Raw genomic sequence first — 17,601 nt, 5'->3', positions numbered from 1 at the left:
CACAGCGCATAGTGCGTACAATGTGAGGATTCACAAGGCTGAAGTCAGAGTGACCCAGAGGGACTGCAGGGTTGTGGATTTAGACCAGACAAACACTTCAAAGCTCATTTAGCTGTCAGTGACGGGGGTAAAAAGTCTTATAGCTTGGATGCTCTAACTGTAAATAATCATTTATTATTACCAATGACTAAATCACTTTTCACTTTCTAAGTGAAGAATGTCCATTAGCAGAGTTGAGCAAAAACATTTACAAAATAGGTGCCACGGAGGCCAGCATGTAGGTCCAGCAGCCATGGACTACCAGTATGGTTGTTGGACTAGGGTCCTGCAAATCTTTTTGCTCATCTCTATCCACTGGTCCTTTGCACGGTTCTAATTATGTGTCAGTATTTTGTACTCACTTTGCATATTAAACACTTGTAAATAAGGTTACTTTAAATCTTTCTCACACCTTTCAGTAGGAGGAAAAAAATCAAAAATATATTGTTCATAGCGAGTAACTTACCAATTTGGTGTAATAGGAGGGGAACGAGAAGGAAGGCTTTTGGTTTCAAGATGCTCCATGGACACAGATCTCCTTAAATCTGTATTTAATACCATGCCACCCATCACTTTTCTGCAAAGCTGGCTGCTGGCAGATCTTAGAGAAATAAAATAGATCGTTTTTACCTTTTATTAAGTATCCACAAAAATCCACAACAAAATGTTCGTTACACAGAAAAATTAAGAATACAGTGGTACAAATGAGAAAAGTTCACAGTGACTAATTAGATTGCGGCTCCTATCAGAAGCATCAATTGTGTGAGGAAAGCTGATTTTATACAAAATATGAATGGCAAACTGGACTAGACCTGTTTCGTGGTTTGGTTTACCCTGGTCCATTAAATAAAACAGGAGAACTAATTTACCCATTTTTCTGAAATTCACAGAAAAAAAAAATCACAAAACTGGTGAATCAGTTCGCCAAAATATTCCAATGGTCAGTATATCAAAGAAAAGCAAGTCCGGTAAACAGTTTCCTCACCACCCACAAGGAGCATGTACTTTAGTTCACACTGAAGATGTCACTCTACATCATTGTTCATCAGAAGAAAATAGCACTAAGCAACGCTTACTAATGCATTGGGCAGACAAAAAATACGCCAGGGCTGAGGAGGCAACAGTCACTCTGTAAATGACTAAAGAGAGTTATAAAACCTAGAAGCCATAAAAGAAAATATGTCACTAATCAAACTATAAAAAAAAATTCTTCCTTTATTCCAAAAACTGAATATCCATGGAAAAGAGTGAGTCATAGGATGTCAAAGTAGATATGCTCTGTTTTGAAAAACAATCCACCTTAAGATAGGATATCTAGCTGCTTCTAAAGGGTTAGTTTGTAAGAATAGTACATAACCGCTTTCAAATGCTTGACGAAGCATTGGTGAAACGCGCGTCGGGTGTTTGGTGGGTGAGCTCATTATATGATATAGGCACTGAATCTTGGATTTACACTTTAATTCTCTTCTGTGGGAATATTTGCCTTTAAGATTTTTTCAGGCATCCATGTATGCCGCATATTTATGCATATTACCGTATTTTTCGGACTATAAGACGCAACGGACCATAAGAAACACCTAGGTTTTAGAGGAGGAAAATAGGAAAAAAATTTAAGCAAAGAATGTGGTCACAGTGCCCTGTTAAGGGGGAGGGGGTCTGCTGCTGACACTGGAATAGGGGTAATGTCCCCCAATTCTGATAATATCCCCCATCCTGGTAGATATGCCCCCCCTTCCTATTATACGTGGCTCCCATCCCCATCCTGATATGCATGGCACAGCTGCAAGTCGCTTGGGGTATGTCTCTATAAGTTTTGCACATCGAGAGGCTGAAATTCTTGCCCATTCTTCCTTGCAAAACAGCTCGAGCTCATTGAGGTTGGATGGAAGGCGTTTGTGAACAGCAGTTTTCAGCTCTTTCCACAGATTCTCGATGGGATTCAGGTCTGGACTTTGACTTGGCCATTCTAACACCTGGATATGTTTATTTTTGAACCATTCCATTGTAGATTTTGCTTTACGTTTGGGATCATTGTCTTGTTAGAAGATAAATCTCCGTCCCAGTCTCAGGTCTTTTGCAGACTCCAACAGGTTTTCTTCCAGAATGGTCCTGTATTTGGCTCCGTCCATTTTCCCATCAATTTTAACCAGCTTCCCTGTCCTTGCTGAAGAAAAGTAGGCCCAAACCATGATGCTGCCACCACCATGTTTGACAGTGGGGATGGTGTTTTGAGGGTGATGAGCTGTGTTGCTTTTACGCCAAACATATCACTTTGCATTGTGGCCAAAAAGTTCGATTTTGGTTTCATCTGACCAGAGCACCTTATTCCACATGTTTGGTGTGTCTCCCAGGTAGCTTGTAGCAAACTTAAAACGAGACTTTTTATGCATATCTTTGAGAAATGGCTTTCTTCTTGCCACTCTTCCATAAAGGCCAGATTTGTGCAGTTGTACCATTGATTGTTGTCCTATGGACAGACGCTCCCACCTCAGCTGTAGATCTCTGCAGTTCATCCAGAGTGATCATGGGCTTTTTGGCTGCATATCTGATCAGTCTTCTCATTGTTCGAGATGAAAGTTTAGAGGGACGGCCGGGTCTTGGTAGATTTGCAGTGGTCTGATACTCCTTCCATTTCAATATGATCGCTTGCACAGTGCTCCTTGAGATGTTTAAAACTTTGGAAATCATTTTGTATCCAAATCCGGCTTTAAACTTCACCACAACAGTATCTCGGACCTGCCTGGTGTGTTCCTTGGTCTTCATGATGCTCTCTGCACTTGAAACAGAACCCTGAGACTATCACAGAGCAGGTGCATTTATACGGAGACTTGATTACACACAGGTGGATTCTATTTATCATTACCAGTCATTTAGGACAACATTGGATCATTCAGAGATCCTCACTGAACTTCTGGAGTGAGTTTGCTGCACTGAAAGTAAAGGGGCTGAATAATATTGCACGCCCCACTTTTCAGTTTTTAATTTTCCTGCTACTTCATAATACAAAGCAATCTGTCTTACTTTGCTTCTTTATAATAACATTAATCTTGAAGTAAAAGAGTACAGCCAGCATCTCCCCTGTGTTTCTAAGCTGCATTTAGCAAGTTTCCCCCTACATAGTAGTATCTTTCAATTTGGTAACAAGAAGCTCACACAGCTATCAGAATAGTGAGACAACAAAGAGCCCAATGACAGTCTTTCCTTCTTAAAAAGCCAGAATTATTATCACTAAAAAAATGAGATGATTTTTTTTTGTTCTTTAATTTTATATTGTATATGTGTGAATGTTTTTACATTTTGGCTCCTTTTACTTCTTTATGCTTTCCATATGTGATAGGTCCTCATTAGGTATTGAAGTGTACCTATTTTTTTTGAAAGAAGGGAGTGGAGGAGTGACAGTATTCTGACATTTGATGTAGGGCTCTTCGGTGAACTTTTAGGCTTTTTTCTATGAACCAACTAACAACACCATCTTAATCATATACAAAAAACATATTACGCCTTACTAGAGGTATTGCTACAGTCTGAAAAGATCTGGAGGCGAAGCCCCGAGGCATATGTAAAGCAACAAACAACACAGTGATAACACTCTAAGCACAGATAATGCAATAATGCAGTAGTTGCTATCTGCAGGCTTAGTTAGGCTACATTCACATCTGGATTTGGGCACTCTGCTCTACATTTGGAAACAGACAAATCAGAATTAATGTCTAAAACAGATTCATTGCATGACTGATGGAAAAGAAAACAGTGTTGAATATTATGGGTTTTATTTGGGTTTCACTGTGTCAGTTTTAGGACTGAAAAAAAAGTTGTGCACGATGCTTTCTTTTGTTCTAAATATAGACATATAGTGGCACCCATATGGACTCCTTAATAGTGTTGAGCGAGCACTAAAATGCTCGGGTGCTCGAAGCTCGGGCCGAGCTCACCGTGATACTCGGGTGCTCGACCTGAGCAACGAGCCCAATGTTAGTCTATGGGAGACCCGAGCATTTTTGCGGCGGCACCCCTGGCAGTCTGTAGAAAGCTTAAAAAGTGCCCAAAACGATAGTGACAGTGCTCAAAAGACATAGGGACAGCATGGGGATCGCCCCAGGAAGCATTTCTGACCCCCAGGTCACTGCTGTCAACAACGTGGTCAGAGGTATTAAGCCACTTTTATGGGCTCACAATAAAACGTTCAAAAACGAAACTGAAACGGTTTTCCTGTGAAATATGTTAAGGAACTTCCTTTCCAGGGTAAAGACTTGTGTATAAGGTAAAATAAATAGCCAAAAACAAAAATACTCCTCCACACCTTGGGCTATGTTCACAACTAGCATTTTTTATGCGTTTTTGCACTTTTGTATTGCTTTCAACCGTGACAAATGCATTCACCGGGAAATGTCATTTTAACATTTTACAATCTTATCTGGCCATGTGCTGTGTGACACATGCATACAGTGCTGAAATGACATGGGAACAGCATGGGGAAGACCCCTGGAAGCATCTCTGACACCCAGGTCACTGCCTAAAAGTGTGCCCATCAGAAGTGATCCTTTCCACATCAGAAGATGCAGACTTGCAACTATCCCCATGCAAGTCCTTGTCCCAGGGCAGTGTTCAATTGTACCTCCCCCATTCCTTGCAATGCAAGCGCAAGTATGCAGCCTGCCACCCACCCACCCCCAGGCTGCAATACCATACTGCTAGCTTGCTTGCACTTGAAATTGGGCCTTTTAGTTTGGAGGAGGCCGAAGCTGGCCACTACCTCATGGCTGTTTCGGCAGCGAGGTATCCATACCCAGTCCCCAGCCGCCCGACGGCCGGGTGTCCACGATTGGTCCCCAGCCGCCAGGGGGCGGCCGGGTGTCCATACTTGGTCCCCAGCTGCCCCGCGGCCGGGTGTCCATAAACGGTCCCCAGCCACCCCTATTTCTCCTTGAAACTTCCCCCACACTTTTATTAGCCTGGCCTGCTTTAGGGCAGCATTGGACGAGTCCACCAGAGAACGAGACTCCTCGGGTGGGCCCTGGCTTCTCCATCAGGGGAGTTGAGAGTGCGAAGATGAGGAGCATGATGATGATAGAAGTTAGCGTCTGCTTTGTTTTCTTGGAATGCAAGTGCATGTATGTAGTAGCAGCTAGGCCTGAGGTGGTCAGCGTTTTGGTGCATATCCTACCTCCTCCGAGGATTGCTGGATGTTTTCCTGCTACTATCCCAGTTCTATGACTCCAGTTAAAACAAAGCTTCAGGTGATGAATGATGGATGAGGTGGTGACAAAGGAGAAAGAGCAGAAGGAACAGGGACCATTCAGATCAATATCAGGCCAGTCAACCACACATGTCTTGTAGGATATGTTTCTGCACCAAAAGGAGCGGTACGGCTACACAGTTAAAGGGCATGCAGTGAGTGCAATGTCTAACAAATATTTCGAGGCACTCCAATCCCCTTGGAAGTGACATGGAGGTCAGAGGGCATTAACTAAACCATTTTTTCCGTTTATAGCAACTGGGTCTCCTGTGCACTGTTGGCCTAAGCAGTGAATGGAAGGCTTTCCAAAAATTATGAGGAACTGCAATGCCCCTTGAAACAGACGTGGATTACAGCATACTAAAAACCTTCTACCCATTATTGGGGAGTGGGTCTCCCTTAGTGTTCGCCTATGCATTGAAAAGCAAAAGCTGACTAAAATTAGGAGGAAATGCAATGCCCGTTGGAAGAATGGTGGAGGTCGCAGTGGAATAAAAAGACAATATCAATGCCCCTTGGAAAAGTGGTGGAGGTCGCAGTAGCTTAACAAGACGGTTTTAATGCCCCTTGGAAGAGATGTGGAGGTTGCAGTAGCTTAACAAGATGGTTTTAATGCCCCTTGGAAGAGACGTGGAGGTTGCAGTAGCTTAACAAGACGGCTTTAATGCCCCTTGGAAGAGATGTGGAGGTTGCAGTAGCTTTACAAGACGGTTTTAATGCCCCTTGGAAGAGACGTGGAGGTCGCAGTGGAATAAAAAGACAATATCAATGCCCCTGGGAACAGTGGTGGAGGTCGCAGTAGCTTAACAAGACGGTTTTAATGCCCCTTGGAAGAATGGTGGAGGTCGCCGTAGCTTAACAAGACGGTTTTAATGCCCCTGGGGAAAGTGGTGGAGCTCGCAGTAGCTTAACAAGACGGTTTTAATGCCCCTTGGAAGAGACGTGGAGGTTGCAGTAGCTTAACAAGACGGTTGTGAGTGGCGATGAGGCCATCATCAGCATCCCACTTTTCTGTCTTTTGCAACGCTCTCTGCAGAGAATTAAAGAGGCATACATAGGAATCATGGGGCCCCATAGCAAAAGTTCTAATTGGGCCCCCCCCCCAAAAAAAAATGAAAATAATTGTTGGGGGCACAGAAGAGCAGATCTCACAACTTTCCAGCCTTTGCATAGCAATTTTCTTCCTTGCTGAAGTCCTAGATTCCTCTTTCATTGCCCCATAAAATGTGATGCCAACAAAAGTGTCCCCTCCCCCCCTTAACACAGTATGATACCCCCATGGTGCATTCCTCCTCATTAGCCTATACATGCACAGTGTAATGACCCTACTGTCAGGGCTGTGGAGTGGGAGTCGGTATAAAATGGACAGACTCCTAAAATATATAATAAATTGGGTACAGTAGTTCAATGCAGTTTGTGGGGAACATTTTTTTCATAAGAATTTGGGAAAGTTATGAAATGTCCTATAAATGTCTGTCCTATTCCTGATCTAAGGGTCTAGACTTGTAGCTGAGATGAATCTGTGCTACAGTAAATTTATCACTTAAACATGAGCCATGTATGAGGGAGTCGCAGTTGGAGTCGGTGTCATGGAAATTGAGGAGTCGGAGGTTTGGCTTACTGACTCCACAGCCCTGCCTACTGTACCCCACCTCAACTCCCAGGGCAAAGTATGGTGACCCCAACACAGTATAATCCCCCAACTGTGACCCCCACACAGCCTTCCATGCAGTATAGTGGGTCTACATACAGTATAATGGCCCCCACACCTCTCCACACTCCACTGAGTATAATGCACTCCCCATTGTCCTCCACACAGTATAATGCACTTGCTATGGTCCTCCACACAGTATAATGCACTCGCCATGGTCCTCCACACAGTATAATGCACTCACCATGGTCCTCCAAGCAGTATAATGCACTCACCATGGTCCTGCACACAGTATAATGCACTCCCCATGGTCCTCCACACAGTATAATGAACTCCTCATGGTCCTCCACACAGTATTATGCAGTCCCTATGGTCCTCCACACAGTATAATGCAGTCCCTATGGTCCTGCACACAGTATAATGCAGTCCCTAAGGTCCTGCACACATTATAATGCACTCCCCATGGTCCTCCACGCAGTATAATGCATTCCCCATGGTCCTCCACAAGACGGTTTTAATGCCCCTTGGAAGAGACGTGGAGGTCGCAGTAGCTTAACAAGACGGTTTTAATGCCCCTTGGAAGAGACGTGGAGGTTGCAGTAGCTTAACAAGACGGTTTTAATACCCCTTGGAAGAATGGTGGAGGTCGCAGTAGCTTAACAAGACGGTTTTAATGCCCCTGGGGAAAGTGGTGGAGGTCGCATTAGCTTAACAAGATGGTTTTAATGCCTCTTGGAAGAGAAGTGGAGGTTGCAGTAGCTTAACAAGACGGTTTTAATGCCCCTTGGGAGAATGATGGAGGTCGCAGAGGAATAAAAAGTCAATATCAATGCCCCAGGGAAAAGTGGTGGATGTTGCAGTAGCTTAACAAGACGGTTTTAATGCCCCTTGAAAGAATGGTGGAGGTCGCAGTGGAATAAAAAGACAATATCAATGCCCCTGGGAAAAGCGGTGGAGGTAGCAGTAGCTTAACAAGACGGTTTTAATGCCCCTTGGAAGAGATGTGGAGGTCGCAGTAGCTTAACAAGACGGTTTTAATGCCCCTTGGGAGAATGATGGAGGTCGCAGAGGAATAAAAAGTCAATATCAATGCCCCAGGGAAAAGTGGTGGACGTTGCAGTAGCTTAACAAGACGGTTTTAATGCCCCTTGGAAGAATGGTGGAGGTCGCAGTGGAATAAAAAGACAATATCAATGCCCCTGGGAAAAGTGGTGGAGGTAGCAGTAGCTTAACAAGACAGTTTAAATGCCCCTTGGAAGAGCCATGCAGTACAGCATCTTAAAAACATTATTCCCATTATTGGGGAGTGGGTCTCCCATAGTCTTTGCCTATGCCTTCCAAGCAAAAGCTGCCAAAAATTAGGACAGAGGAACTTGCAATGCTGGCAACACGGACCAAGGTAACCCTGGTGGTATAGTGGTGGTGGAGGCTGAGGATAAGGAGAAGAGAAAAATACAGCCGAAATGAGGAAGTGTATACCCATGTGTGGGTGTGAAGTGGTGCATGGGAATACACCTCCCGAGTTAACACAGTGGATTGGACTTTATGTTACTCTGCTGTCATTTGGTGGTGTTGAGAAGTCTGGCCCAATCCAACCCTTGTTCATTTTGATAAGGGTCAGCTTGTCAGTTGACAGGCGAGTGCGCTTATTAGTTATAATTCCCCCAGCGGCACTAAAAACACGCTCCGATAACACGCTAGCGGCTGGGCAGGACAGGACCTCCAAGGCGTACAGAGCGAGTTCATTCCAAGTGTCCAGCTTGGATACCCAATAATTAAAAGGCACAGAGGAATCACGGAGGACTCTGGTACGGTCGGCAAGGTACTCCCTCACCATCTTTTGAAACTTTCCACTCCTTGTGAGAGTACCCCGCGCCTCAGGGTCTGTAAGCTGGGCGGGTCTCAGAAAACTGTCCCAGAACATTGACAGTGTTCCCCTGCCTCTGCTGGATTGGAGTTGCGTCTCTCTCGCCTGTACGCCTTGGTTGGGCAACGAACTGTGACCTCTGCCGCTAGCGTGTTCAGATGGTAATTTTTTAAGAGTTCTGCAGCAAGGGCCTTCTGGTACTGCCCCATTTTTGTGGACCTCTCCACCTCAGGAATAAGAGAGTGAAAGTTCTCCTTGTAGCGGGGGTCTAAAAGTGTCACCAACCAGTAATGACTGTCACCCAACATTTTGACAACGCGAGGGTCACGGTTAAGGCAGACTGTTAACGGGCAAGAATTCCGTGTCCTCACCAAGATGACGACTGATCATGCTCTCCTCCTTCTCCTCCCCCCTGTCCTCAAGCCACCCACGCTGAACCGACGGTATGACAGTTGTACAGGTACTACCGTCTACAGCGCATGATACCAGCTCCTGTTCTTCCTCTTCCTCCTCTCCCTCATTGTCCCCCAATGCACGTTGGGATGAGATGAGGCTGGGCTGTGTGTAATCGCCCGCTACGGCTTCTTGATCCATCTCATCATACTCTGGCTGCAATGCCTCCTCTCTAATTCTCTGCAGAGAGCGTTGCAAAAGACAGACAAGTGGGATGCTGACGTTAATGATGGCGTCATCGCCACTCACCATCTTGGTGGACTCCTCAAAGTTTGTCAGGATGGTACATATGTCAGACATCCAGGTCCACTCCTGAGGTCTTATGTGTGGAGTCTGACCTGAATATCGACAGCCTTGTTGCAGCTGGTGTTGAGCTCACGCCCAGGCAGACTGGTGTGTGCGTGATTTAGTGGTTCCACTGTGCCATGAACCGCAGAGTGCCTGGAGGGGCGTAACTAAGTACCTACCCGATCCGACCAAGGTCGCACGACGGCTAACGACGCCGTGCACCAGGGAGGAACCGAGCAGAGGGACCAGGTGCTACTCCAGGCCAGACCCCGGACACGGCTGTTGACACACACCGGGGAATACAGGAACAGGCAGGTTAGGCTGGCACACAGACAGGTGGGTATTGGCAGGCACGGCTGGCATGCAGACAGGTGAGCACTGGCAGGTACGGCTGGAGTGCAGACAGGAGGATACTGGCAGGCACGGCTGGTATGCAGACAGGAGGGTACTGACAAGTACGGCTGGCGTGCAGACGGAGAGGTACTAGCAGGTTGGAGCACAGGCTGGATAGGGTCCAGTACAGACTGGGATTCAGGAACAGAACCGCAGATGCGGTAGACATGCAGAGCAGAGAGGAACCGCCGCAGCGGTGGGCAAGCAGAGCAGGGAGAAACCGCCGGAGCGGTGAGCAAGGCAGAGCAGGCAGGAACCGCTGGAGCGGTGAGCAAGACAAAGCAGGCAAGAACCGCCGGAATGGTTAGCAAGGCAGAGCAGGCAGGAACCGAAGGAGCGGTGAGCAAGGCAGAGCAGGCAGGAACCGCCGGAGCGGTGAGCAAGGCAGAGCAGGCAGGAACCGAAGGAGCGGTGAGCAAGGCAGAGCAGGCAAGAACCGCCGGAGAGGTGAGCAAGGCAAAGCAGGCAAGAACCGCCGGAGCGGTGAGCAAGGCAGAGCAGGCAGGAACCGCCGGAGCGGTGAGCAAGGAAGAGCAGGCAGGAACCGCCGGAGCAGTGAGCAAGGCAGAGCAGGCAGGAACCGCCAGAGCGGTGAGCAAGGCAGAGCAGGCAGGAACCGCCGGAGCGGTGAGCAAGGCAGAGCAGAGAGAAACCTCCGGAGCGGTGAGCAAGGCAGAGCGGGCAGAAACCACCGGAGCGGTGAGCAAGGCAGAGCGGGCAGGACCCACTGGAGCGGTGAGTAAGGCAGAGCAGAGATAAACCGCAGGAGCGGTGAGCAAAGGCAGAGCAGAGGGGACAGGGCTCTGTTCACACAGAACAGACTGGAAGGGAAAGGCAGAACCAGATACACACAAGATACTTGCAATGAAGTAGCGAGAGGACTCTAAACTCACAAACGGAAGCACAGCGACAACGAGTAGGAGTTAGGTGCAGGTTCAGACTCTGCAGAAAAAGGGAAGGTACGGACATAGAGAAAAACAGGAGACAGACAAGGAGAGTTTTCAGACAGGAACTGAGTGTTCAGAAAGGAACTGACACTGCAGCGAGATACAGGAGCGAGTCTGGGTATGCGGCCCCCAGAATGGCGGAAAGAACAGGCTAGGAGCGTGTTCAGACTGGACTGGAAATACAGCCTCCAGGAAGGCGGACAGACAACAGGCTAGGAGATAGTTCAGACAGGCCTGGGAATACAGCCCCCAGGTTGGCGGACAGGCAAGAACAGAACAGGACCTGGCACATTCAGAGTCAAGGAGTGCACTGAATGTTAGAGTTGCTCAGGCACCAGCTTCCAGGTGGAGCTGGTTTAAATATACAGTAACAGACAGGAATAGGCTGAGGATGCATGAGGGGTGTGCCCACAGCAGCTACAAGAAACAGGAAGTAACTGGGCCGCCGCCCTAAGCAGTCAGAACAGAGACAAACAGACAGCATGAATAGAAGCCAGGCTAGCAGACTGGACTGAAGATCAAGTTTGCGATCTTGCATAGTGAGAGATGGTGCACCATGCAAGCCCGCCACCAGGTATGTTACAGCTGGTACTCCACAACGGCTCTCTTCTGCTCACAAATCCTTTGCAACATGTGGAGGGTAGAGTTCCAATGTGTGGGGACATCACACACCAGTCGGTGTGCCGGAAGCTGCAAACGCTGCTGCAACACAGCAAGGGCGGCGGAAGCTGTAGCCGACTTGAGAAAATGAGCTGATAGGCGGCGTACTTTGACAAGCAGATCTGGCAACTCGGGGTACGATTTAAGAAACCGCTGAACCACGAGGTTAAGCACATGACCCAGGCATGGTACGTGTGTGATCTCGCCTCGGAGCCGCCACCAATTTACGGCCATTGTCACACACGACCATGCCTGGATGTAGGTTCAGCATTCTCAGCCACAGATCTGCCTGCTCTTTCACAGCTGTCCACAACTCACAAGCAGTGTGAGGTTTATCAACTAAGCTTATGAGTTTTAGCACAGCCTGTTGCCGCTTGGCTGAGGCAGTACTGCAGTGCTTCCAGCTTGTAACTGATGTGGTGATATCTGAGATGGAGGCTGAACATGAGGAGGAGGAGGATGATGCGCAGGAGCTGTACACTGTGGGGGCAACTCTGACTGACATAGGTCCCGCAATCCTCGGTATGGGGAGGATGTGTTCCGTCCCAAGGTCCGACTGGGTCCCGGCTTCCACTATGTTTACCCATTGTGCCATTAGGGAGATGTACCCTCCCTGGCCACAAGCACTTGTCCACGTGTCTGTTGTCAGGTGGACTCTCCCAGCAACTGCGTTGTTGAGGGCACGGCAGATGTTCTGGGACACGTGCTTGTGTAGTGCGGGGATGGCACACCGGGCAAAATAGTGTCGGCTGGGGACCGAGTACCGAGGGACGGTCACCGCCATAAGGTTGCGGAAGGATTCCGTCTCCACCAGTCTAAAAGGCAGCATTTCCAACGCAAGCAGTCGTGAAATGTGCAAATTTAGAACTGTGGCCTGTGGGGCGTTGGCTGCGAATTTGCGCTTTCGTTCAAAGCTCTAGAATATGGAGAATTGAACGCTGCGGTGGGACGTGGACGTTGATGCTGTTTCTTGAGAAACTGCCATAACAAGTGAAGACTGAGAGGAGGGGGCATCCTTGCATGCAGTATGGACAGAGGATTGCCTTGCACGCACAACAGTGGGTTCTATCACACGCACAACAGCGGAAGAAGCAGTGGTGACACCCGCTGACACTGGTCGTGGACCCTGGGGTTCGCCCCACAAAGTCGGGTGCTTTGCTGCCATGTGCCTGATCATGCTGGTGGTGGTCAGGCTGGTAGTTTTGTCACCACTGCTGATGCTGGCCTGGCAGGTGGTACAAATGGCCTTTTTGGGGTTATCAGCAGAGTCTTTAAAAAAATTCCAGACTCTGGAAGACCTACCGGTTGTACTGGCAACGTCCCTCGTGTTGGTGTTATGGGGAACTGTTGCCCGCCTTCTGTGTGCGGCCACCACACTGCTTCTTCCTGCCTGTTGGGGTACTCTGCCTCTCTCTCCCTGTGTGCTGCTGGCCTCGCTCTGCATGTCCTCCGACCACGTTGGGTCAGTTACTAGATCATCCACCACCTCCTCCTCTTCCACTTGCGCACCACGATCCTCCTCCTCACTTCCTGGCAATTGTGTCTCGTCATCGTCCACCTCTTGTGACAAATTGCCAGCGTCGACTTCCTGTGGCCGTGGCTGTTCAAATATTTGGGCATCGCTACATGGGATCTCCTCTTCCACCACTTCAAGCAGAGCAGGCGAGGGGCACAAATATGGAAATGGACCAATGAACAGCTCTTCAGAGTCCAAGTGTGGGATCAGTTGCTGTCTGACGACACTCGGCATGGTCGGAGGAAGGAGCATCAGGGTGAGGAGGAGTATGCAGTCGAGACTCACTGCTACTAAAACTTGACCGTGTGGAAGACAGACCGGAGGTAGTGGTGCCCAGGTAACTGGAAGTATTATCTGCTATCCAATTAATAACCTGTTCACACTGATCAGTTCGCAATACTGGTGTTGTAGTGTGCTTCCCTAGTAATTCGGTCAAGAAGTGGGAGCTAGAAGATGTGGCTGTTGGTTGTGGCACATTTTCACCTTGGCCACGGCCCCATCCTCTACATGCACCATCACCAGAACGTCCAGTTCCACGTCCCTTGCCACGCGCCTTGCCCATTGTAAATGAAGTAAAATAGCTTACACTCGCACTATCAATGGAAAAAGGGTAATAAAAAGATTAGAACCGTGGAAGAGGAAAACCACAGTTCTATTTGTCTGGCCTACACCAGAATCTTTTAAACAGATATATTTGTGACTGAACAGACAGAGTATGTATCCAGCCAATTGAGCGCTCCCAGCGTCACAAGGAATGATTATCCAAAAAAAGGATTTACTTCTTCAGAAGATTTATTCAAGTTAGTAAATAGATAAAACTTATAAATAAAACAACGCGTTTCGGCTATTAAAATTAAAGATATATAGCCTTCCTCAGGTCTAATGTAAGAGAGTCAATAGTGGTGGTTATATATCCATATAATCATTCCTTGTGACCCTGGGAGCGCTCAATTGGCTGGATACATACTCTGAACCCTATTCTTACGGACTCCAGCTGGGAGATCCGTTTAATCCAGATAGAAGCTGCATACCAGTGGACCAGCTACCCACATTAGACCAGAATTGGTCGATAAGCCTTGGTACAAGATCTGCTAAAGGTGAGCAGTTCATTTTTCTTTTGTTTCTATATATATATATACATCTACACTTAGATCTGCGCCTGTTTTTTGTTTCTCCCCCCACCAGACCTACAGCCTTGGGGTCGAATACATTGACTGAACAGACAGGGAGACACTATTACTGTTTTTTTTTTACGTAAAACAGGCCAAAAGCTGGATAATACAGAGATTTGAACCATGGAACTGCAAAACCACAGTTCTAATTTACTGGCGTATACCAGACTTTTTTAAATACATATATTTGGGGCTGAACAGTCAGCGACACACTCAAACTGCTTTTTTTATGTAAAAAAGACCCAAAAGTGGATAATACAGAGATTTGACCCGTGGAACAGCCAAACCACAGTTATAGTTACGTGGCGTACACCAGAATCTTTCAAACAGATATATTGGTGTCTGAACAGTCAGGGAGACACTATTGCAGTTTTTTTTACGGCAAAAAATGCCAAAAACAGGATAATACAGAGATTTGACCAGTGGAACTGCAAAACCACAGTTATAGTTATGTGGCGTACACCAGACTCTTTTAAACAGATATATTGGTGTCTGAACATTCAGGGAGACACTATTACTGTTTTTTTTATGGCAAAAAATGCAAAAAGCAGGATAATACAGAGATTTGACCCGAGAAACTGCAAAACCACAGTTATAGTTATGTGGCGTACACCAGACTCTTTTAAACCGATATATTGGTGTCTGACCAGTCAGGGAGACACTATTACAGTTTTTTTTTACGGCAAAAAATGCCAAAAGCAGGATAATACAGAGATTTGACCCGTGGAACTGCAAAACCACAGTTCTATTTTTCTGGCCTACACCAGACTCTTTTAAACAGATATATTGGTCTCTGAACAGTCACAGACACACTCAATTTTATTTATTTATTTTTTTGGGGGGGGGGGATACCAAAAGGTTAATAAGACGCGTATTTGGACAGTCTGACTGAGGGAAAAAAAATACAGGATTTAGATGAAAAAAATTTTTTTTCCTGGCCCCTGAGACCGGGGTGATAAGTCTAGCAATTTGACCAACAGGAGCACACAGCGTTTGCTGGTATAACCACTGCGTCTCCTATACAGCCTGCCTGCCTGATATCTGGGATGGATATTAGTCCTGAGAAGGACTGTTTGTTTGATTTGGCAGGCTTTAGAGACCCTACACTACCTATTTTGCACTATATATCTCTCCCTAACTCAGGAGCACTGACCCTATACTGGCTGATCCGGAGCGACTGTGTCCAAGATGGCGGCGCCCTGTTTTAAATACTCGAGGTGACGCTGTGCGGCCAGCCAATCACTGTAATGCCCACAAACAACATGGCTGCGGCATTACAGTGACTGGCTGGCAATCCCTGCATGTTCATTGGCTCTGTAAAGAGCGCCAAACGTGCAGGGCAGAGACCAGAGTTCCCGCCTGAGTAACCCGGAAATGCTGGGTGCTCGCCGAACATACCGAGTAGCGTGATGCTCGGGAGAGTAACGAGCAGTGTCGAGCATGCTCGCTCAACACTACTCCTTAATAAACAATGGAGCGTATCTGACGCGCCCCCTGGGCCTGTGTTGTGCAGGGAATACCCGGAGCCGGATCGCTGGGGGTTGTAGTCTCCGTGGCGCTGACCCGGTCCGTGCCCAGGGTGGTCAAATTCAGTGGCAGTCTTATTAGTGAGATAATAGTCCGACTACGCCACCAGTGGATTGCGGTCAGTGGGGACCGCAGCTGCAAGGCAGACCGCTGAGGCCGGTGTTATATGTGCAGCTAAGAATGGGATGACTCCCCACGGGAGAAGTATAGCCTCAGGGCAGTAAGTGTGGATGATGGTAGTGATGGTGCACGGGCGTCCCAGCACTGGTAGTGCTGGTGCGGCGAAGAAGCACAGAGACGTGTGGTTGCAGTTTCCAATGCTTTACTCACAGTTCTTTACTGGTCCTAGTCACCTCGGTACCGGCGGTGACTGCCCAAGCTGTGCTGCGTCCACCAGGCAAGGGGCTCGACCAACTCCCAGGCAATTCCAGAGTGTGGCACAGGGCTCCCTTCTCTTCCCTTCTCTGGCCGTGCCCCACCAGTGACTCTACGTTTGTCCGGCTGCCTCGGGTCTTCTCTGGGTATGCTGATCTCTGCGTCCCTGACCCTATGTGGTGTGCCTTCCTGGTAGGTGTAGTGAGGGGTCGCACCGAGATATAGTCACGACCGCCGGTCTTTGGCTGAGGATTAGTCGCCTCCACCAATTTGGGATCTGGTACCCTGTTCTGCCAACCCGTCACCCGCAATCTCCTGGGCCTATGGGGTTCCTTCTTCTCTCGTGTCTCTGGGCCTCTCTTAATGTTCTGTTCCTTGTTTCCTTTCTCTTCTGTTCCTGTTCTCTCTGCTGTTTCTGGCCTCCACTCCAGGCCCGCCTCGTGGAGCTGGGCCCAGACTGAGCCACAGCTCCCTGTCAGCCCTCTCTGGCTGAACTCCTCTCTGAACTGAACTGACTCTGTCCTGAGATGGTGCCCACCTTATATACCTCCCTCTATGTGTGAGCCCAGGTGACTAGCAACCAATGGGCTCCTACCTATGCCCAGAGACCCACCCCTATCTGCTCCTACACTACTGGGTTTTCCTCCCCCTGCCCACTCTAGCCAGGGACAGATGCTGTCGTGCCTGCACTTCTGTCTCGTGGGAGCACCGTTGAGCTGTCCCTCGGAAATGGGGTGTGTGTGGTGCATGCAGCCTACCGAGTCCTGGTCCACACTCCATCCTTACCCGGGAGTGGAATATCACACCTCTGGATTGAGGTGCAATACCCCTGTAGCAGCCGAGCCCTCGGGGTGCTACATATCAGTAATGCAATGGATCTCTTTTAGACATTCATTTAGTCTTTTACTAAAAACAGAACAGACAAATGTAATGTCCAGGTGCAAGTAGGAATGTAGCCTATGGGCAGGATCAGAAGGCTGTATTGCACAGTCCATGCTATGCCGAGACCAATCTCCAGTTTCTTATCCTGGGCTCAATAGCCTGAAAGTTATATATGAGGATACAAAGTTTTGGCCACAAGATACTGTATGCAGTTGGTTTTGGAATTGTGGCCTGTACATGGACCATGAAATATGGCCGTCTGAACATATGCTAAGGCACACCACTTTTCTTTTTTTTTTCCAAGAAAAACTGATTGAAAATTTTATGTAATGTATTGCTGGCATTTAATGATGGACATAATAAAACATTAGGGGTTATCAAAGCCAAAATATATCCATGTCCAATAAATAAAAAAAAGAAAAGAAAAACCAGATCCACCAGAACCCCAAACATCTTAAAATATGCCCCAAACATCTGAATACGGTTTTTAAACAAATATACACTGTACGTTTTACAAGACATACACTATGAAACATCATACAAACACCTAGGCACACTTTTCCACATACATTATACATATACTCGATATTTGCAT

The 17,601-nt window shown here is 47.6% G+C and overlaps 1 protein-coding gene across 2 annotated transcripts in view; it reads right to left on the bottom strand.

The window, feature by feature from the left end:
* PTPN3 (protein tyrosine phosphatase non-receptor type 3) overlaps positions 1-17,601 on the bottom strand; it is a 383,873-nt gene that overhangs the window by 101,351 nt on the left and 264,921 nt on the right. For both annotated transcript variants that reach the window (XM_073678476.1, XM_073678477.1), the window contains one exon: positions 506-640. In XM_073678476.1, coding sequence (XP_073534577.1) covers positions 506-640 — 135 coding nt within the window. The remainder of the gene's footprint in view (positions 1-505; positions 641-17,601) is intronic.

This window comes from Phyllobates terribilis, unplaced genomic scaffold (assembly GCF_046119375.1).
Source record: "Phyllobates terribilis strain yellow unplaced genomic scaffold, ASM4611937v1 Scaffold_4__5_contigs__length_816908805, whole genome shotgun sequence".
Lineage (NCBI taxonomy): Eukaryota > Metazoa > Chordata > Amphibia > Anura > Dendrobatidae > Phyllobates > Phyllobates terribilis.
Note: the sequence above shows the minus strand (reverse complement) of the source record. Positions and strands in the feature narration are given on the sequence as shown.